Source organism: Syngnathus floridae, chromosome 18, assembly GCF_059516105.1.
Source record: "Syngnathus floridae isolate MCC-2025c chromosome 18, RoL_Sflo_1.0, whole genome shotgun sequence".
Classification (NCBI taxonomy): domain Eukaryota; kingdom Metazoa; phylum Chordata; class Actinopteri; order Syngnathiformes; family Syngnathidae; genus Syngnathus; species Syngnathus floridae.
This window is the reverse complement of record NC_142430.1, coordinates 8,051,608-8,073,538: the sequence shown is the minus strand read 5'-3', so window position 1 is coordinate 8,073,538 and position 21,931 is coordinate 8,051,608. Positions and strand designations below refer to the sequence as shown.

The window sequence follows — 21,931 nt, the reverse complement described above, 5'->3', positions numbered from 1 at the left end:
AGCCTTGAGGGACACCATAAGTAAATAACAAACTGATGTATTGTCCTAGGTAGCATAATCTATTAAAAAAAAATTATTTTTTCGTGGTCATAGTGCAACTAATTTTCTACAAGTCCTATAATTGTTAAATTCCAAGAGTTCCATTAGATGTTAAATATTAAAGATTGTGGCAATCCAAGTGTGTTTTGCATTATAACACAGCCGGAGAGTTTCACGCATGTGTGCACATGCTCTGGCAGTCATTTCCACTGATTACGCCTGAAAGCACCGTTGCCTCTTGTGCTTTTCCTCCCCAGTGGAACCCGAGTTCAAGTACGTGGGCAACATGCACGGCAACGAGGTGCTCGGCCGCGAGCTGCTCATCAAGTTCTCCCAATTTCTATGCGAGGAATTCCAGGCGGGAAACCAGCGGATCATGAGGCTCATCTACGACACGCGCATCCACATCATGCCCTCCATGAACCCCGACGGCTACGAGGTGGCCGCCAGACAGGTAAGGGACCCCTGCAAAGTATTTATTTCAACCTCATATGAAAATAATATAGTCCTAATAAATTCAATTTTTCCAACCAGGGTCCCGAGTTCAACGGCTACCTGGTCGGACGAGGCAACGTGCGGGAAATCGACCTGAACCGGAACTTTCCGGACCTGAACGCGCTCATGTATTACTACGAGAAGACCAACGGACCGAACCACCACCTGCCGCTGCCTGACAACTGGGAGCAGCAGGTCTGATGCACAAAGGGAGGGGGTGGGCTTCTGGGGAGGGGCATTGTTTGAATGGCCCATTCACCCCCTAAAGTTAAAATGTTCTAGATACATCTACCCATGTGTCCGACAGATTTAGCTTAAAAGCTAAACAAAGCGGCAGTCGTAATAAATCGCTGCCAGACTGCTACCGCTTGGCTCAAGCCCGCCGGAGCTCTCGTCTGGTGTTTACTGCCTCACACGAGTATTGCTCCTGCTCGAGAAAATCAGTTCAATTAAAAAAATCAGCCTACCACATAATGGTGGTACCTGGTGAAGTTGAAGAACCAAAGTGGAATCGGGCCAAAGAGTTCATAAATCGCTTTGAGAAGATACTTTGAAGGATTAATCATGCACGCATGCCAGGAGATTAGGCGAGTTGAACAAAAGTGCCAAGAAGTGAAAGGGGGGTAAAAACAAAACCAGATGTCGTCAGAAAAGTCATACACTGTCCTTCGATACCACGTCCAGGTAGAACCGGAGACACGTGCAGTCATCAAATGGATGCAAAACCACAATTTTGTCCTGTCGGCCAACCTTCACGGGGGAGCCGTGGTGGCCAACTACCCCTTTGACAAATCTCGGGACGCCCGCATCCGAGGGAGGACCACCTACGCCGCCACCCAGGATGACAAAATCTTCCGAAACGTAAGCCACCGACACATGGGAACATCACCTGGAGCTAATTTCCATACGTGTGTGTGATGTTAGTTGGCGAAGACTTACTCGTACGCACATAGCTGGATGCACAACGGCTGGAACTGCGGCGACTACTTTGAAGACGGGATCACCAATGGCGCCAGCTGGTACTCCCTGTCTAAGGGTCAGTAAAAAAACAGTAAGCACAAAGAATAATAGTGGCTAAAGTTTTGAGTTTCTCGATATCACAAAAACATGGCCATCGAACAGGGGTGTGTAGACTTTTTATAGCCATTTCAATGCAGAGCCCAAGATGGTCCTTCTTTTTGTGGAATGTTAAAGACATGGCGTCAATCTTTTGCTGCGTTTCAGGCATGCAGGACTTCAACTATTTACACACAAACTGTTTTGAGATCACGCTGGAGCTGAGCTGCGACAAGTTTCCGCCCGAGTCGTCGTTGCCCAGAGAATGGTTGGGCAATCGCGAGGCGCTAGTTTCCTTTGTGGAACAGGTTGGTTTCTTCCAATCATATGGTAAAATGAACTTTTCAAATGAAGCAGATGAGGTTTGGGGTTTTCAGAGGTCCACTTTAGCAAAGTATACGCTACGGCAACATACACTTTGGTGTAATTATGCATACCAGACTGAAGTAAATACGGCTTTTGTTTACCAAATTAAAGACTCTTGTTTACATTTGAGGTCAGTGATTTAAGAGGCGGGGCTAGTGGTGGTTTTTTTGGCATGTGCTACATGTGTGGTCGCACAAGGGACATTCTGGGGTGTCTACTAACCTCTACTCCAAAAGGCAGCTCCAGTAGGCTCCCCGAGTCTAGTGAGGATAAGCAGCAATGGGAATGTGTTAGTAACAAACACTAGGTGCTGCTGTTTTGGTTAGCAAAGGGTTATGAATGAATCAATTAGAGCATAATAAACAGCGGGCTTCCTTCCGTTACAGGTGCATCAAGGGATAAAAGGCATGGTGTATGATGAAAACAACAACCCGATTAAGAATGCTGAGATCTCCGTGTCGGGCATCAACCACGACGTCACCAGTGGTGAGTTGTTTGTCCTGAGATGATTATTTCTCCGCTGGTCTAAAATGTCATGCCGCATCATTCAATAACGGCTCTCTGCAGGAGTGCACGGTGATTATTTCCGACTGCTGTTGCCCGGCACGTACACGGTAACGGCCACCGCCCCGGGTTACACCGTCTCCTTGAGCACCATCGTGGTGGGACCGGCTGAAGCCACCCAGGTGGGTCTTACTTTGTTTTCTAATGCATAAATGTCACTTTGGCTCCCTCTAGTGGTATGAGGAATTGAAGCATTATTAGTGGCTTGAACTTTATGAAGTTTGCTTCTTTGTCTCCATCACAGCATAATTTTTACTTGAAGAAAAAGATACCCAAACTGACCGTGAAGACAAAGAACCACGGCAGGAGGAACCTGTCATTTCCCAAGTCCACTTTAAAACTGGGCCCGAGATGAGGTGGCAATTTCGGGAACACACACACATGCACACACAGTACTTTTAATTTAGTAGCTCTTTGATTTTTTTTTTTTTTTAAGTTTGTTTGTTAATACCAGTTGTTTAAATAATTATTCCAAGAACAATGTATTTATGTAACAGTATAACTGCACATGAAGATGGCTGTCTTTTTTTGGGGGGGGGGGGGGGGGAATTGAGATTTGCTGAATATAAAAATAAAAGAATGTGTTTTCTTCCCCTGTGATGAGTATGAAAACTTCCCATTAAAAAAGTCCCTTTTGAGTGATGGAGTAGTTCTTCAGTGCAAGTTTTTCCAGAGGGTGGCAGCAAAGGACAAGATGTTAAAAAGCCTAATTGCAACTAACATTAGAGAGCACTGTCAAATAAAAACTCATGAGTGTAAATAAAATACATCCTTCTTGAAGATTAACCGTAACAAAGCAGTGTGAGTGAATTCTTGCTCGAATGGGGATTACTTTTATTCATAGCCTCCAATATGTCTTGAAAGCTCTTTTACTTTCAAGTGCTTTCCTCAAAGCAAAGAATGAAACAATAGCTAGTCTGGAAAGGAGAGGAAAAGGAAAAGAAGACTTCACATTGCAGGGTATGACATACAAAACTTGCTTTGGATGGTTATTTGCTTTTACCTGGACTTAACATTTCATGGTGGTTCACCCAAGATGGACCGATTGACCTTTCACCCGCTGGAAGGACAGGCCTGGTCGCAGCTTCTCCACAACAGAATGACTTGTGTCCTCCTCCTACAGTGCATGAAGAGAGCAAATATTCAAAAGTCAACAATGGACCTCTAAAGCACTCTTAAATGAAAGTGCTCGCTGCCAGATGAGACACAAAGGCAGCGTTTCATGCACGGCACAATAGTCTGGAGCATTCTCGTTGGCCCGCATACACTGAGTGTGTGTTGCTTTTGTGGACAAAAAAATTGGCGTCACAGATGCCCGAACTTGGACCTACGCTGCCGGACATCTCCCACATGCTTCATTTACATGTCCATTGACTGGCAGTTGAGGATTTGATTAGCATGAAAGTTATGTGAGCTGCTACACTATTAATTCGAATCAAATTTGCCCACACAAGTCTTAGTGCCATTGCAATGCCTTCCTTTTCCATGTTCCCACGTGAGATTGACCTCCGTTTCCTGCTATTGTTTTTGCACATGCAAGATCATATAAGAGGAAGCAGTCATGTAGAATCAGCAAAAAAAAAGTCTTTAACAGATACTTTTCAACAATATATGATGCAGTCATTGCTATGGATTGCAAAATATCACGAAGGAAATGAAGGCACTCATAAGATGCCTCCTAACTTGGCGTAGACAAATATGTTAAATAAAGAATTAAAGTTAGAAATACTAAAGTATTTTCTTGTCTGAGCAGATTTTGAACGACTGCAACACAATTACAACAAAAAATAATTATTATTGTTGTTATATTATTAGCCCATACCTGCATGTGTATTGTATAGTGTTTAACTGTCGACTAGATCACGTGTTATTTATTTTTAGCATTAGCATCACCTGGAGCTAACAATAAGCAATAAAAAAATGAAACGTGTTAATAGAATCGGACCTACTACAACTAAAAAACCCGGATAAATATATTTTAAATATTTTATTATTTATAATTTAATATATTATGTTTTCAGCCAGGCATTGTGTAGGGCAGCTACAACAGCTGATCGGGGGGCGGGAAATCTACTTTCCCTTTCTTTTCAGTCAGGCATCGAGGTGGGGCACCTAACGGGAGCTCTTTGGAAAAAGTAGGGTGGTCTGTTTGTGTTGAGTGAAGGCATGGAGAGGAGACTCGCTAAAAGGTCTGCTCCCCTTCCAGCCCTTCTGACGTCTGATCAGATGACAGCTGAAATGGCCGAAACACACGAAGGACTGCGCCGACATGTTTCTTATCCTCCAAAAGAATAGCGCATTCTTTCGCTTTATGATGATTGTTTTCAATCTATGCGCGCTGTAGTCGTTCGAGTTTCATCGGGAAGACACGAGTGCCAACACATCAGCGGACCCGAGAAAAAGTTGCTTCTCGTGGGTCTACTTGGATCTTGAAAGTTGCCGATTACAGCTGGACTTCGATCACCCGAATAGGTGATTATTTTTTTTCCATGTTATTACTTATTTTGTGATATTCCATATATGTCTTGGTGTGTGTACGTTAGCAATAACACACGTGCGTTCATCATAACAACAATCACAACTAAGTTGGAAGTCAACATTAGTTTTTCTCAACCTTTCCTGACTCTCGGCACATATTAAGATATGAAAAATGTACTGAAACACGATGTATACAGAGTAATCATGCACTGTCTGCCCTCTAGTGGACATATATTGAAATTGTTCAGGGTGTCACTATATGACGCTGACATAAAGGAAAACAAAAATGGAGTCTTGCCAGTTGGACTAATTGGCAATAGCTACTTTAAATAATTTAAATTGTTTCCACTTTCCCACAGCCTGCACATAGTATGGCGCCAATGCAATAAAAATGATGTGCAAGTGTGAAAATAAAAACGTCTGTGCTTGTTTTTGAAGGTTTGACCTCCAGCCTTTGCATAGGTGTGACTACCTGGCAACCTCTCCTGTGTTGTCTGTGCAAGCTGCTATCAGTGCTGTTGTCAACTGAGGTGAGCGATGGTCATGCTGCCGTATTTGGCCCCTGCCAGCTTTTAATTATTCAGAGCCACTCTTGTTCTATTTAGCCCACGTCGACAAAGCAACCGGAGTGCTCGTCTTCCAAGCGCTCGCCTTTGGATTTCCAATAAATCATATTTGACAGTAATTATGCGCCTTTTGATCCTGTGATTTAGAAAACAACTTAGCATGACTCTAACATGATGTTACGCTACTTTTTCTCCTTCTGGATCGATGGCGTTTCCGCAGTCTTGTGGAGATGAGTTACATAATGGCTCATATGCTACCTATTAGGGCCTCGGTTGTGTTTAAGGGTGCGCCGTATCCCGGGCAACTCCCTCAAGGAAAACCCTCCATGCTTTTTTTTTTTTTAAAAACAATCCCCCCCCTCGTTTCCGAGGTGATGCGAGCACAGACATCCGAGCTGTTCTCATGTTTATTCAAAGGTCTAGCTGTCATTTATATTCAACACGTGCTTGGGAAAGAGGAGTGTGCACGATTCTGGCGTTCTCCTGTGGAATGCCCTGACGTTTCCTCACCAAATATAAATATGGTGTGTTGAAAATACAAAAATCCTTTTTTTTCCCCCAAAATGGACACACCCTTAGTTTTCTTCCTACGTGCTGTTTTTTTTTTCCAGCTAGACACCCAACAATGATTCATAAAGCTGGAATACACAGTTGGGAATAAATTAATGCAAGTTTTGGAATTGAGCTTGCTTTCGCTGATGATTCACCACGCCTAATTCTACTTTTTCCATTTTCAAAGCTGAGTGAAGATGATGAGACAACTTTTTTTTTTTTTAATATCCAGAACTGTCCACCGGCACTGTTTGGGTATTGTATTGAACTCCCCCTGACTCAGCAGTCTGAACGAGCTGGCCGCAATTGGCATCAAAACATATCCAGCATCTTCTGCCAGAACATAGGCGTGTGTGCATGCCAGTCTGCGGACCGGATTAGGGATGAATGGACCAGGAGTTGTGTGTCCACCGTCGACTGTGTGTCAGCTGTTGCCGTAGAGTGACCCACAATGACCTTTCGCTCCATTTTGAACAAATATTTCTTCCCTCATCTTGCAAGAAAAGATCCACCAGGATATGCTCAAAAGAGCAAAGTTCATCCCCTTATCAGGACCTTGTAGGCGCTAGAGGAGACACACCTCATTTTACCATCACATGCCGAGCTTCACAGTAAAGCAAATTGGCGCCGTTGTTTTGTCTTTGAACTGAGTTTCTATGTTCCCTTTATTTAGCTTCAATCCAAACAAATCTGGCCTTCATCTGATTACTAATCGATGAGTCAGAAGCATCTGACGCAAGTTGAGTGTCTGTATAAGCTAAAAACTACCCGAATGCACGGCTAGCGAAAGAACCGGGGCCACGCCGGCGTTATTTTCCCGGGCCTAGCGTAAAAGTAACCAGGCAACGCCGTGACACACTCACCCGGGCCCATAAATAACAATAAGAAGCTTGTCTGGCCGCATGTGGAGCTCTGGATTAGCCGGCAGAAAGCGGCTGCAGCAGGTGAGCGAGAACCGTTTTGTGCCGATTGGAAAATGCTCCACATGAACTAACGGCACCGCCTAAATATTTGCGCTGTGTGTCATGGATTTTGACACGTGGACAGAAATGTTGCAACTTGTCGTACACGCCCTTCTTGCTCATAAATTTGGTGCCTGCCAGGACACGTTTAATGGTCACAGGTTCTGGCAAGAGTTGTTTTTGTGTAAATGTCAGCTGTATTCCAAAAACTTTCCTTGCAGGTTATGAGTGATGGAAGCGGGATCGCTGGTGCGCGCCGTCTTCGAGTTCCTTCCCAGCGTCTCCGAGGAGCTGCCCCTCTTCACCGGCGATGTTATCGAGGTGCTCGGCGTGGTGGATGACTTCTGGTTGCTCGGCAACAAAGATGGCGTCACCGGTAAGGACGCTTTCAGCGATTGGGTATCGAGGACGACGCAAAGGGGAAATGTATATTTGCTTGAAATATAACGAGTATGACTAAAGATCATGAAAACTGAGGAAGTTTGGTTTTCCCCCCTCTATGTGCTATCTTCAGGTCAGTTTCCCAGCACCTTTGTGGAAGAGGTTACCATACCCACTTCCAAGCCCGAAGATCGACTCTACGTGTGCATTAACGATTTTTGCTCCACGGAACAGGGGAGTCTTGCCCTAAAGAGAGGTAAGCAATCAAAATGATAGTATTTGATTTAGATTGGACTTCATGCAATAAATAAAAAGTGCAATAATATAAATATCCCACATCTGAAGAAGAATTGGAAGCAACATTTTTGGTCGTCGTACTGTGAAGTGATATCTAATGAATGTTGTTTTCTGGCTTAGCCTAAAAACGATGTCTCTGCACCCAGGTAAACAATTTGTTCATTTGTAGATTGAAGCGTTTTTTTTTTTTTAAAGCCCTAGTTGTTTTATTTTATATCATTGTAGCCAATTTTTGGCCAATATGCATGTCGTGCTCTTTTGTCAATGAAAGCATTAGCATCCTCTGTGGAGTCAGGCTACTTCCCCAAACCTCCCACTAGATGTCCTCAGATGCTTAACTAAAACTAGTGCACTCACTCACCTGTCTTTATTTTTAAGTTTCTCTGATGACATGAACTGTGTTATTCATTAAGAATTTTTTTTTGTGTGCGTCATTCTTATGGCAACACACTCAGGACTAAAGACAATGACGTTGGCTAAAGTCCTTCACACTGGTAAAACTTCTTCCAAAGTTCTCTTCCTAGTACAGAAGTGTCACACAATAGTATAGAGACTTTGTTGTTTTCAATGGATAAAGCCAAGGACATTTCCTCCATAATAGGAAAGCATCCACACTGGCTGTCTGCGGTGTGTTTATTTCCTGTAGGAATTTCCACGCTCCTGCTGGCCTTGTCCCAGTTTTGCTCAGCGACACAATGGGGAGGTGGAGCTGCATAAACTTTGGAATGTGACCCCCCTCATAACTTCTAGCTGGTCACAAATCCCCAACGCTCTTAGAGCAAATATAAATTTATGCTCACCAGTTTAAGATCATATTTGTGCTATGATTAACAGACACTGGCGTTTATGAAAAATTAAAAGATTTGATTAATTCATGTTGTCATGAGATCAAATGCGTTATTGTTGTACATCCAAGTCATGTTTACTCCGTGTCTCCTCAGGTGATGTGGTAGTTGGGGAAACGGGGGACTCCATGGAGTCTGGAGAGTCTTGGCTTTGCGGCTGTGACGACCGGGGGGTCCGCGGTGTCTTCCCCACCTCCTGCGTCAAGGAGCTGAACCTCTCGTGCCGCTCCCGGCAGCTCTCGGCGCGCTCGGCCCAGGCTCACGCCGCCGACCTCCCGGCGCACGCCCTGGGCCAGGCCCGGGCTCTCATGAGTCTCCACGCGCAGCTCAACGAGGAGCTGGACTTCCGCGAGGGCGACTTGATCATCATCACCGGACTGCCCGAGCCGGGTTGGTTCGAAGGTGAACTCGACGGCCGCAGGGGGATCTTCCCGGAGGGGTTTGTGGAGCTCCTGAGTCCTCTGCGATCACCTCAGGAACTCCAGCATTGCCAGTATTTTAGCAATGATACAGAGCAGGCCACCGAAGAAGACGCCGTAGAAGATGAGCAGGTTGAGGAGCAGAAAGAGACGCTCGGAGAAGACGACGAAGAGAAGGAAGATGTCGTTTATGGAGTGGCGCTCTATGAATTCCGCGCCATGGAGCCCGGTGAGTTGGACTTTGATGTGGGCGAGCGCATTCGTGTTGTAAACACCATGGAAGATGGCTGGCTGGAGGGAGAGCTGAGAGGACGCCGTGGTATCTTCCCTCATCGTTTTGTCAAAATCGAAAACCCCCATCTGAAAATGGCAGAGGAAACAAAACACGATGAACCGAAACAAGAGGACGCTTTTGACTACAGCTCAGATCCGTCGTGGCCCAACGGGAACGACCCCGATCCGACCTCTTGTGAAGATCACACGGTATGGGATCTGGACTACTTTGAGAAGAATGAGCAGCAGAGATGGCAAAGTACAAACAAGAGCGACGCTGCTCCAAATGAAAACAGAAGGCAGAGCGATTTGGTTCCTGTGGGTCCATCGCACCCGAGACCGCAGAGACCCAAATCCATGCCACCGATGAGACCCAGACTCCCACCTCCGCGACCGAGCTTGCCCGCACGTAGCCAAACGAATCGTGTCGATGCAAAGCAGACCAACTACACTAACGGAAACCAGAGAAGCTACGCTAACGGAACCGGCCGACCTCAACCTAAATTATCTCATAGTCGAACTCTCCCTAGCACTCCTTCTGGTTGGTCCAAAGACAACCAAAACCGCCACGGGCCCACTGGGAATGGCAACTGTAGCCGAAGCGCAACGCTCGGACAAGCCTTGATGAGCATCGTGGAGAACCATAAACAGAAGAAGACCAGCGGCAATGATGCCGAAAGCCAATCTTGTCGATCCCAGCAGGTGCGCTCGGGCTCCAACGGCTTCTTCCCGTCGTCCTTCACCTTGGATGCTTTGCTGACATCGGCCGGCGACTTGGAAGCCAAACTGTCGCAGCAGCTTTTTGAATTTGAGAAAAGCCTCACGTCGCCGTGCAGCGACAGCGGCGCCTCGGTGGAGCAATCTCACATCTCCAGACACTTCTCCATTTTGGGCTTCAACGACGAGAGCGACATCATCCGGGGGTCTTTGCATTCGCCGGGTTCCGACTCTGCCTCCTCGTCATTAGAGAGACGCAGGACCCTTCGCCCGCCTCCTCCTCGTCCGCAAGCGGTCCGCCCCGCCAGTCGACCGGCCCGCCCTGCTCCCCGTCGTCCTCCGCCGACCCCGAGACCCTCCACCAACTCTTCCCACCACAACAACTCCATCTTCTTTGCCCCTCATGAGCCAAGCTTTGACCAAATAAATGACGAGCAAGCGGATCTCAGTGACTTCACGGCCACCCAGGAACACGAGGTCCAACCGGAAGACGAGAAGGATCCAGAGATGGAGCTGGAGAGCCAACGGCGGAGCGAGCTGTTGCTACGGCTACAGGAGGTGGAGAACGACATGGACATGTATGCGCGCACCGCCGAGGAACTCAGGGCCCTGCTGGAGGAGGAAGAGGAGGAGACGGCTCGCGTGCAGCTCATGGAGAACCTGGAGTTCTGCAACTACACGCTGGAGACGCTGGCCTTGGAGCAGCAACAGTTGCAAGGTAAGTGAAGCCTATTTCATGAACTTTGAACCTTTGCAAAAAAAAAAAAAATCAATAGTCCTAATGTAGATGCAGTTAGAAGTCTCGTGGCTGCCTCTTGAGGAAAACTGGCTTCTCATGAGGCAGACTCACGTGTTGTCACCTAGGTACCAGATTGTGAAAGTCTAGCCCCCCCCCCCCCCCCCCCCCACTCGGCTCACTACTGTACAAATGGAATAAAGAGAGAGCCAAGACTCGGCCAGGTGAAAACACGACATGGCTCGCTTTGGAAAAAGATCCAAATTGCGGTTTTGGAGAACCATAATGCAGCCCCTGGCTCACCTCTTTGGACTCTCTTCTGAGGAGGCCACATCCAGCAGATTGGCGGGTAGGATGGAGAATGTTAGACGGAGCTCAGAGCATTCTTCAAATATTTATGATATATAATATCATTTTTTACTTTCTCAGATAATGACAGGAACTTGCAAACTTGTTACAATTCTCGTGTTGGATCTTAAAGTCTTATTTTACAGGACTGCCATTGTCAAGGGCAGGAATTTGCTAGAAGGCAACAAGCTAAGTGTCCACATAATTTGCATTCACTCGTCACTGGACCGGAATTCTCACACCTTCCTGTAAATAATAACATCTCGTAACGCCTCCCCACATCCGCTTTCATTGTACTATAATAGCCGCGTCGCGTTCCCCGTTTCGTGCTCACTTTACAGAAAGGTGTGTAGCGGCCAACGTGTTTGTCGTGCACACACTCCAAGAGTGTGTTTTTCCATGCGGGGCGTGGATCAAAACATTTTGGGAAACAATGGCAGCTTAAAAAAAAAAAAAAAAATCATTCATAGCAAGATGAAAGTAACATTCCTAAAACGTCTTTGTTTAGATTTTTTTTGTGTGTGTGTGTTTGAAGATCTTTGTGTTTTAATTCTTTAAACCCCCGCTATTAAAACGCTCCCCTCTCGGCTTCCATGACACCGACGCCGTTCTCAGGGTCCTTTGGCAACTCCAGTTAGCCAAACATAATAGGACACTTAAAGACGTCGGACAGTTTGATACATGATCTTTTTACTCCAACTTCATTTGCATGAGCACTCCTCCATAGGAATGTTGTGTTACACAAAAAGCAGTTTCGGTCCTGATTTAGATCTGAACACTGAGTAATTAGAGTTTTCCCCCCCTTAATACCCTGTGAAACATCTCATAATGAGTCTCGCTGAAGATGTTTCTATTTATAAGACAATTTGTCATCATGAAAGAATTGCCAGTTTCTTATCACTCTTGAGATTTTTTTAAATTGCTGGTAAATTGACACGGTCCCATGGGTACTTAGTTTATTTGTGTTGGGTTTGAACCACTCCTTGCCTCTCTCATGGAGAGATGAGATTGAGAGCACGGGGGGGGGGGGGGGTGTATACTTATGAATAGGCCCCATTTTTTTCCCACATCAAAGTTTGAACTCGAAGAGTGCGGACAGTGTTTTACAATAGCTCATTGTGCACTCGGGTTTCTACTTTTCAAGCTAATGGTCTGACCTATTAATTGCTTACTTTCTTTGTGTTTAAAAACAATTACTTTGTTCCGCACAAGTTGAGTTTAGATTTTCTATCAGTGTCGGTACCCCAGACAACATTGATCTGGTCTGCAGGAAATTGCGCAACTAAGCAAACAGGATAAAGGATGGCGGCTTGTTCATTGCACAGGAAAAAAAAAAAAAACTTCACGATGCCAATGCGGTTTTACGGATTTATAATTGGAATGTCTCGTCAAAGACTTGTCCTGAGGGACAGTGTTTTCCTGCAAGCGGCAGTAGTAGCACTTGAAACAATGGGAGTGGCTACTGGGCTAATCCTCAACTCATGTGACTAGACTGAAATCATTAACCCAAGGAGGCCCCTCCTTCAGGCACCTCCGCCCCCACCCCCTCCTGCCTGGAACAATTCGCTGAGATGACAGCAGGGAGGGGATGATTCAGTTACGCCGAGAGCTGGGAGGTGCTTGGCCCGGGCGCTCCTGCTGAGGCCATGCAGAGAAGGCAAAGAAAAACAAGTGGGACATAGTTGCTCAACAAAATGCCTGACAGGTGGAGTCTTTTACGGCGCTTTGTGAAGGAATGCCAGAGTCAAAGGAGCAAAGGAATCAATCGCTTTGAAGATCACAGCTCTGGGAGGCTCATTTAAACAAACATGAAGAGCCCAACGGGTTACGGAAACCCGGTCATGTTTGCTCCCGTGGACTGGAACTTCGCTCCTGGGGCCCCGGTAAGGAGGGGGAAGAGTGTGGAAGAGCTGGGGGATGCTGGATGGGCTAAGGAAAGAGAGCGAGTGGCCCATCTTCAACATTTACAGCAACTCCACCAACTTCAGCTTCAGCAGCAACAGGTTGTGTATCCCGGGTATGGGGTGGCTCCTCCTGGACTTCCGCAGCAAGCCATGATAGCAGCAGTGCCAGGTAACCCAGTTCCGATGCCAATGCAAGCCGGGATGATGCCTGTCCAGAGAGGCCCGATTGTTGCAGGGGGGGCCATGCCAGGTCCTGTGCATGTGGCTGCTCCGTGGCCTGTGCAATGGGACCACCAGGTCCAGGGCAACCAAACAAGCTGGGAATATGATGACCAGCAGAAGTCACCTTATAAAGACAGCAGGTGTCAAGGGCAGAATGTTTACTACCATCCAGGTTCACAAGACGGTCACCTAGATGTGAGGATATCGGAATGGAAAGGCAAACATTGCTTCTACCAAGGCCCGGAGGATTACGAGCAGGTGCCATCAGAAAAGGACAGCAGGAGCCACGAGGGCTACGCCAAATTGGATGAAGATAGAAGACGGGACAATAGAAGTCGAGACAGCCAACGTAACTCTGACGGTTACGGCCACAGGAGTCACAGAGAATCCGAGGACTATGACTATAAGGAAAAATACAAGTACAGGGATAGTTACGACCGAAGAAATCACGACCGCTACGACGACGACAGACAATATTATGACGAGAGGAGACATCGTAAACGTGATTCCAAGGAACATGACAGGTACGACGAAGACTACCGTGACGACGATCGCAGAAACTATTCTTGTAGAGACTACGATCGTAGAGACGATCCTCGCAGAGACGACCCTCGCAGAGACGATCCTCGCAGAGACGATCCTCGCAGGGACGATCCTCGCAGAGACGATCCTCGCAGAGACGACCCTCGCAGAGACGACCCTCGCAGAGACGACCCTCGCAGAGACGACCCTCGCAGAGACGACCCTCGTAGAGACGATCGGTATTATCCCCAAGACCGGGACTATTACGATACTAAACGCTCTAGGGACAAAGACCAATACAGAGAGGAAGACCGCTATAGGGATCGAAAATACAAAGATAAGTACCGTGAATGGCGTTCGGAGTACGACTACGACCGCAGAGAGCATAGTTACAGAGACAAAGAAGTCTACAACCGGAGAAATGAAGACAACTACTCGAATAGACAACGTGACCAATGTGACTCTGAATTAGACGAATGCAGCAGTGCCAAACAGAGGGAACGTTATTATCGGTACAAAGATACAGGTGATGACGAGTACTACGACCACCACAGACGGAGGGAGAAAGACCACTATGAGCGCCAGGACTCCTACGATTCCGAGAATGATTACCGTCGCAACCGGACAGAAACGGAACCCTACGAGTGCAGAGACGAAGGACGATCCTACCACAAACCCAGAGACAAATATCGAGATTTGCGTTCTTTATCTGCGGATTCGCATCACGAGGAATACCCCAAAGAACAACAACGCAAGACGCATTGTGAGGAATGGGTGGAAGAGCAAAACAAGAAGCTGGCGCTCAGGAGGATGCGTTCCTTTGAGGATCCCGTCGTCTACGGGCGCAGCGAGGAGACGGAAAAAGGATACGAGTCGAGCGCCGGGAACGGCGGACCCAAGCGGGGTCGGAAGCCCGTTTATGTGGGCTCTCTAGATCGCAATAGCTTCTACAGGAAGACGGCGCCCAGCTCCCTGGGAAAATCAGCCTTCGCCACTATGAGGAAGCCCAACCACGGTAAAGACCTGAACTTTCAAACCCAAAGTAGCCAGATTATCATTGATTACATCAAGATGTCTCTTCATGTTTGTAAGCACATAAGCATTGGCCGTCCCACAGGAAGAGAGCATTTTCTTCAGTCTTGCGGAACAAGTTTTGCGGCTTCTTGGTTTTTGTTGTCATTGTCCCGAGAGACATGTTTGCTAAAGAAGTCTTCATACGTAACGAGTCTGTTTAGATGAAGCAAACCATAAAAGGCTGCTTTGCCTTTTCAATCAAGATAGGGACACTCGGTACGCTAACACCAATCTATCATCATGAACTTTATTCTCATGTAAATGATCTTCAGGTTATTTTGTTGATGAGTAATAGGAAGGAATGGAGTCTTTAAGATCTGATTTGACATTGGAAAGTCATGTGTGTGAGAGAGCCAAACTCTGGCTTGAGTGTATTGTGTCTGAGAAGAAGCAGGTGGCGCCCCCCGCCCCCCTTAACACCACTACCACCACATAGGCCCCTCCCCCTGTCACCAAGACTCACGGCCGTACACACAGTCAGCGAGGCAGCCCCCTTTCAGGAGCCTGGCTATTAATCCCTAGCGTCAGCATGGCGAGTGGATGGCGGGGGTCCGTCTGTCTGGAGCCAGGCAGTGGCTAGTGCTGCTCCTGACGCCTTCGTTGTGAGACTGATAGCGTTGTGTGTGTTGGCTATTTTTTCAAAACACCGGCATGCACTAATCCCGTCAGGAGGTTTGTATTTGATTGCATGTCGGAAAATGTTTATTGAGTTTCATTTTGTAAATCACCAAAAGCTGGCAGGGTGTGTAAACTTTTACTACCCCTGTACACAAACAAGGCACATAGTCTGAGACTTTTTAGCGTCTGTGGCTATAGTGTCATGACGTGATGATGGAGCAGCATATGCCGTGTGGGCCTTGGTAATCCCTTAACGAGGGGGGGTGTTGTTAATTGAGCGTGCAAATCTCAAGACCATATTTCAAGTCGTAGCGCAACATTGTTTCAAAGTCTCTACTCATAAGTTAGCGTGAGTCAGCGTGAGGCCACTTTATGAGCGCGTGAGTTTCCATAACAAGCACTACTGACCTTTGACCAAACTCGAAGTTAATCTTCAACGCCATTCGGGAATTTTTTTTCTATATTTTCTATTGACAATAATATAACAACGTCTGTTGACGACAACTGAGCCGATTGTGAGATCTGACCACTCGCTGGAATGCGGCCCTTTAACGTTTGACCTTCGGAGATAAGCGGGAGCTTGTGTGGCTCGACCAAAGATGCGTGTTGGCGGGACATTCCGGTACCTAATTGCAAGTTGGAACTCGCTTGAGTTTCCATGAGGCTTCGCTCAAGTAATATCATGCCCTACTACATAAAAAAAAAAGTTGGTTTTTCCTGGAAGCCAAATCACTGCCTCCCCAAAAACTGAGGCGGCCCCCCACGCCCTCCTGCTGGCCTTGTTGCCAGGGGCAACTGTGCATTCTCCCGTGAACAAGCACACTCACATGGTTTGACCTCAAATCTCAATTTTGATTGGCTGTATCACGTTTTAAAGTCTCCCATGATGAGTTAAACTGCGTTCAGGATTTCATGTGGAGTTTTGGCATATCTCTCTGAGGTGGAGCTGTGAAAACATCAAATGGTTCCATCCAAGACCTGGACCGGATTCCACCCATTAATCTAGCATGCTACTTTACATTAGCATACTTTATTGATGCAAATAGGAACTTTAAAAATAAAAATAATGCACGCTGAAAACAAAAAAAAAGTGGTCAACGTGATCCACTTCCAGCTTTTATGCTCCGCCCAGGGGTCGTTGTCATCTCTGGTGTGTGCAATCATGGTGCCTTGCAATCCTTTCTCATGGTAATTGGAGCTGTGGAATGGCGAGTGCACACATTGGACGGGCGGCCGTGTGAGCCGGACAACCAGTCTTAAAATGGCTGGTTTTGTTTGAAAAGGGAAAGAGGAGTGGGAGGGTGCTTGATGGAAGAAAGTTGTTTGCAGCAGCAGGTGGGTGAAGCTTCATCATGTCTTTACAAAAAGAGTCTTTCACTTGTTGAGTGTTGTGAAACTCAATCTTCCAAGTATTGTACCGGAATTTTGGATCCCAGGTGTACCTAATGTAGTGGCCGGTCCTCACTTAGTAGTATTTTTGGAAGCTATCCTGCTTCTACATTGTGCAAATGCAAATATGTGTGTCAGGAGCCTTTTGATTCCACATGGCGGAGCAAATAAAAGTGTCACTTGATAAAAAGTGGGTCACCTCACAAAACGTGAGACCGATTGATTCCAATTATACGCGCAGCCTTTTGTTTTGCCACTCTTGTTGTCCGCTTAGCGCAAAGCCATTAGCCGACTGCTTTGTCATCGGGGACGCTTGGCTCGGTGAACTAGTGGACGGATGGCGCTGGTGGAGAAAAGCTCCCCTGAGCCCGGCTTTAGTTCAATCACGTGAAGGTGAAGCCACAAGTGAGGTCAGGCCGGGAAGGAGACATAAAGCTGTCCCGGGGCGGTTACAAATTGACTTTTGAGACCAATTTATAGATATTTTAATTTCTGTATGTTTTTAAATAATTTTTTTTTTGTCATGTGTTGCTCAATGTTCCTTGTGGCTCTTCTCAGAGATGACGCAGTTGTCGTCGCAGCCCAAACTCTCAAAGTCCGCCTCGGCCGGCGACGCCACGCCCGCCGCCGACACCGAGGACCCCGAGCTGAGGATGCTGGAGAAACGATCCAAGGTGATCGAGGAGCTCCTGCAGACGGAGAAGGACTACATCAAGGACTTGCAAATGTGCGTGGTGGAGATCGTTGAGCCTCTGCAGAAGAACCAGGTAGACGCCTCGGCGTGTAACGTTGACCTTGTGCTTCAAGTGACGCAATAATGATGGTCATTTTTTCGTCTGAAGGTGAAGAACGTGGACTTTGACGGCCTTTTCGGCAACATCAACTCTGTGATCGATCTGTCGCAGCGGCTCTTTGAAACGTTGGAGGAAACCGACTCCATCGGTACGTCCGCCTTACAAAGCTTATGCAGAAGAAAATCCAACTTGAGCTCTTCCCGTCTTGTGACTCTCCAGGAAAAGTCTTCGTTGACTTTAAAGCGGAGCTGGAGGCCGTGTACAACGTCTACTGCCAGAACCACGACGAGGCCATCTCGCTTTTAGAAAGCTACGAGAAAGATGAAAATATCCAACGCCACGTTTTGGAGTGTCTGGAGAGGCTCAGGTGAGGAAACTTGTTGGAAAATCAAACCCAAAACTAATTTGACCTACATTTGGCAATTTTATTTTCTATTGTCATATCAATCAATTCACACCTGCGAGTTTAGTTAGTAATATTTATTTGATGTCTTTGTTAAGAGCCACCACAAAAGTGGATAAATAATCTTCCTGTAAAGACGCCTTCCGACTTTCGGATTTGCTCAATCACCCAAACCAAAGTTAAAGAATGTGCCCTACCTTGTTCCACCTGTTTGGCCAGCAGTGAGTCACTCACGACAAGTTGATTGATACATACAGGGTTGGTCCCGAAACCAGAAATCATCTTTCGTTTTAATTGTTGCTGACATAGATGTAAACGTTCACAAGCTCACCAATGGTGTAATTTCTTGTCGCCCCCTCAACCCCGCAGGGCCATATATCGAGACTGGTAAGTGTCTACAAAGAGTGTTGCCATGAGCATGTCAATCATCCTGAGCGCTAACACCCTTTGATTGACCTGTGTGTGTTTGGTGTGTGTGTGTGTCGTCATTCCTCTCCTCGGGTCGTGATTGGTGTTTTGCATGGAGGCTTTGAATGAGACGGGAACGGGGAAACTAACGCCATCATGTGGACTAAAAACGCAATAACAAGACAGCTTCAATGCTTTTGTTTGCAAGTTGAGCTTTTTTTGTCCTGTTGATGGTGTTGGGCAAATATTTTTTTTTCCTCCCCTTTAGTTTGATTTGATGATGTCATCACGTTTGGTCAGCTGATCGGTTTTGTCCGCCTTTGCTTTTATTCAGGGGCAAAACCAACTACATCAATTTGGGTTCTTTCCTCATCAAGCCGGTGCAGCGGGTCATGCGCTACCCGCTGCTCCTCATGGAGCTCCTGGGGGCCACGCCCGAAAGCCACCACGACCGGCCCCAGCTCGCTCAGGCCCTGCAGGCCGTCAAGGAAATCAACGTCAACATCAACGAGTACAAACGGCGCAAAGACCTCGGTGAGGATTTCATTTTCACGTCGACGTGAAATTGGATCATGACATTTATCTTTCACCGGCCTCAGTGGTGAAGTACAGGAAGGGCGACGAGGACACCTTCATCGACAAGATCTCCAAACTCAGCATGCATTCCATCATCAAGAAGTCCAACCGTGTCAGTAGTCACATCAAGCACCTGACGGGAATTTCACCCCAGGTACAAAACCAGGTTTCCCGCCGCTTGAGTTTCGGTGTCAGGACTCTAAAAACCTCCTCCGCTTGTTCTCAGATTAAAGACGAGGCGTTCGACGAGGCTGAAAAGCGCTTCCGGTTACAGGAGAGACTCATCAAATCTTTCATCCGGGATATTTCCTTATACCTGCAGCACATCAGGGTATACTTTCGTTTTGACCTGGTTCTCCCGCGGGTTTTACGGTTCTGACGGTCTCGAACGGTCCGCAGGAATCGGCTTCGGTGAAGGTGCTGGCGGCCATCAGCTTCTGCGACATCTACACGGAGCGAAACATCCCCGACACGGAGCGCTTCCAGAGAGCCCATCGCTGCATCAGCGACCAACAGTTCACACAATTTGTAAGTAATTGTAGTTTCTGGATTTTTTTTTTATTTTTTTATACAACTTGTTCTCCTTTTGGTTGAGCAGAAGGAACGCACAGAAGCTTTGGTCATCAACCCGCTGACCCAGCTGCTGCTCATGTTCGCCGGACCTCACAAGCTGGTCCAGAAGCGTTTCGACAAGCTGCTGGACTACGACAACTGCAAGGAGCGCGCCGAGCGCTTGAAGGACCGCCGGGTCCAGGATGAGCTACAGGTGGCGCGCAGCAACTACGAGGCGCTCAACGCCCAACTTCTGGACGAGCTCCCAAAGTTCCACAACGCCGCCGAGGAGCTCTTCACCGGCTGCGTGAAGGCCTTCGCTCAAGCCCAGAAAGACTTCATGAAGACGACGCTCGGAGAGCTGAAACCTCTTCTCCAAGTCGTGAGTATAATTCAGTGGGCTTGGTATCGGCGATTTCTGCAAATTCCTTCAACTCTGGGTTTTGGCTAGTTTGCTCGCAAGGTCGGCACCGAGGGAAACTTGGTAGCTCAGTTCCAAGACGAGTACGGTCGCGTTCTCCAGCTTCTGCAGAGCTTCAGCTTCTGCCCTGAAAACCTGCCGCCAGCCACCACAACCACCGCCGTCACCGCTTCGGCAAACAATCCCCCCAATAAGAAAACGCTGGAGAAGCAGAGCTCCAAAAAGCAACTCCAAGGACCTGTGAGTTCAAACATCTACACCTTAACTCCATTTTGGTTCAGGTCTCACCCTCTCGGCCATTGTGCTTCCCCAGCCCAACTGCATCTTGCAGACGGATGAGCATCGAGCGGCTCTGATGACGCGCTTTGGTCCTGGCAAACTCTTCCAGGCTGACAGGAACTTCAATGCGGCCCAGGATCTGGATGTGTCCATCCTGGAGGGGGACCTGGTGGGCATCATCAAACAGCAGGACCCCATGGGGAGCAACAATCGCTGGCTGGTTGATAACGGCGGTAGGTTTCAACATCCAACACAAATCGTCCAATCGCCGATCCGATCCAAGTCGACGTGCCTTTTAAGGTTCTGCTTTTGTCCATCCGCAGTCTCCAAGGGCTTCGTGTACAGCTCCTTCCTCAAACCCTACAACCCGCGCAGGAGCCAGTCGGACGTTTCCATCGAGAGTCAATCGTCCAACGAGTCGGGCTACGGCGGCTCCTCGCCCGTTTTCTCGCGGCAGAACAGCAACAGCACGCTAATCTTCAACCAGGAAACGGCGGCCGTCAGCTTCTCCACGACGCAATCCCAAAGCCACTCGTCCCCGCAGCCGTCTCTGGACTCCGTCCCGTCTCGCGGGCCTCACCTCGACTCCTCGCCGCGGGATCCCTCCAACCGCCACAGGACCGCAGAGTCCTCCCACCAGCGCTCGGGTCACCACCGGGACTCGTACGACGCCGCCCACGCCAGCCTGAGCGACCGCTCGGAGACGGACTCTTATTCCTCGCACAGAGACGGCTCGCAGCAGAGTCACGGCGATTCTCACCGGTGGAGGAACGGCGGCGGGCACAAAAAGTCCGCCTACGCTCTCGACGACTTCAGCGAGCCCGAGTCTGAGCAGGACGCCGAATCGGACCGACACCAGGTGAGCTTGGAGCTAGCTAAATATTTCAGCGCACTAACGAGTCACCGCTATTTTCCAGATCTACTTCGCCCTGTACTCCTTCAGCGCTCGCTGCGCCAACGAACTGAGCATTTCGGCCAACCAGCGTCTACGCATTCTGGAGTTCCAGGACATGAACGGCAACGGCGAGTGGTGGCTCGGCGAGGCCGGCGGCCGACGAGGCTACGTGCCTTCTAATTACATCCGCAAATCGGAATACACCTGAGCGCCGCCCGCTGCTTGTGACACGGCGGTGAGACAAGCGGATCTTTTTTGGAGTGACTGACTTTTTGCTCCTATTCTCAGATGCCTATATTTATAGATTTTTTTTTTTTACTTTCCATAAAGAAATGTGGATTATTCATCCAGTATTAGCACGTCGGGGACGCCTGAAAGCAGACAAGGATTTTTTTTTTTTTTTTAAACCCCATCACTGTGTTCATTGCACTTTCTCCATTTGGCTTCATAGGAACAAAGTGTGAAGCACTTAAGGACTTCCAGTTTGAGGAGATGTTGGCGTGTTGTGTGATTTCCAATCAGCACTCATTGACACTGTGAAATGAAGACAAGGTAAAAAAAAAAAAACATTTATAAAGCGGGAGAATATTTGCTCTACGTGTACATATTGTATGTAATACTGAATACACCCTTCAAAACAAAGATCAAAATTAAAGCCACCCTGGAAATTGGGTCAAATTAATCCAATTCCCCGGGTCGTGCAATTTTTTTTTGTAACCCAGTGTTTTTTTTAAGGGTGCATGGAATATGTGCGCTATTGATTAAAACAATTGAAAAATA

General features: G+C 47.5%; 2 protein-coding genes and 1 long non-coding RNA gene across 7 annotated transcripts; 2 read left to right on the top strand and 1 right to left on the bottom strand.

Moving 5' to 3' along the window:
* The first annotated feature begins 325 nt into the window (after positions 1–325).
* cpn1 (carboxypeptidase N, polypeptide 1) lies at positions 326–1,980 on the top strand. Its single transcript, XM_088360864.1, has 6 exons — positions 326–493; positions 574–729; positions 1,219–1,395; positions 1,459–1,570; positions 1,759–1,898; positions 1,948–1,980. Exons 1-6 carry the CDS (start codon positions 326–328, stop codon positions 1,978–1,980), a joined length of 786 nt encoding a protein of 261 aa, XP_088216990.1.
* A 198-nt stretch (positions 1,981–2,178) lies between these two features.
* LOC148382795 (uncharacterized) lies at positions 2,179–4,479 on the bottom strand. The gene is made up of 3 exons (XR_015854245.1): positions 4,343–4,479; positions 3,524–3,637; positions 2,179–2,216 (listed from the first exon to the last, which is right to left on the bottom strand). It is a non-coding gene; the product is annotated as an uncharacterized LOC148382795 (long non-coding RNA).
* A 151-nt stretch (positions 4,480–4,630) lies between these two features.
* Positions 4,631–21,931, top strand: dnmbp (dynamin binding protein). 5 transcript variants are annotated; one of them, XM_088360954.1, is made up of 19 exons: positions 4,631–4,992; positions 5,437–5,528; positions 7,300–7,454; positions 7,593–7,715; positions 8,698–10,728; positions 17,382–17,590; positions 17,666–17,765; positions 17,837–17,984; positions 18,390–18,407; positions 18,763–18,962; positions 19,028–19,158; positions 19,231–19,335; positions 19,404–19,532; positions 19,603–19,938; positions 20,008–20,217; positions 20,291–20,489; positions 20,580–21,115; positions 21,174–21,386; positions 21,603–21,931. In XM_088360954.1, exons 3-18 carry the CDS (start codon positions 7,310–7,312, stop codon positions 21,357–21,359), a joined length of 4,806 nt encoding a protein of 1,601 aa, XP_088217080.1. In that variant the 5' UTR covers positions 4,631–4,992; positions 5,437–5,528; positions 7,300–7,309; the 3' UTR covers positions 21,360–21,386; positions 21,603–21,931. The 5 variants fall into 5 exon arrangements, with proteins under 5 accessions (XP_088217080.1, XP_088217078.1, XP_088217081.1 ...); XM_088360952.1 differs by having other exon boundaries at positions 21,174–21,931; XM_088360955.1 differs by lacking the exon at positions 18,390–18,407 and having other exon boundaries at positions 21,174–21,931.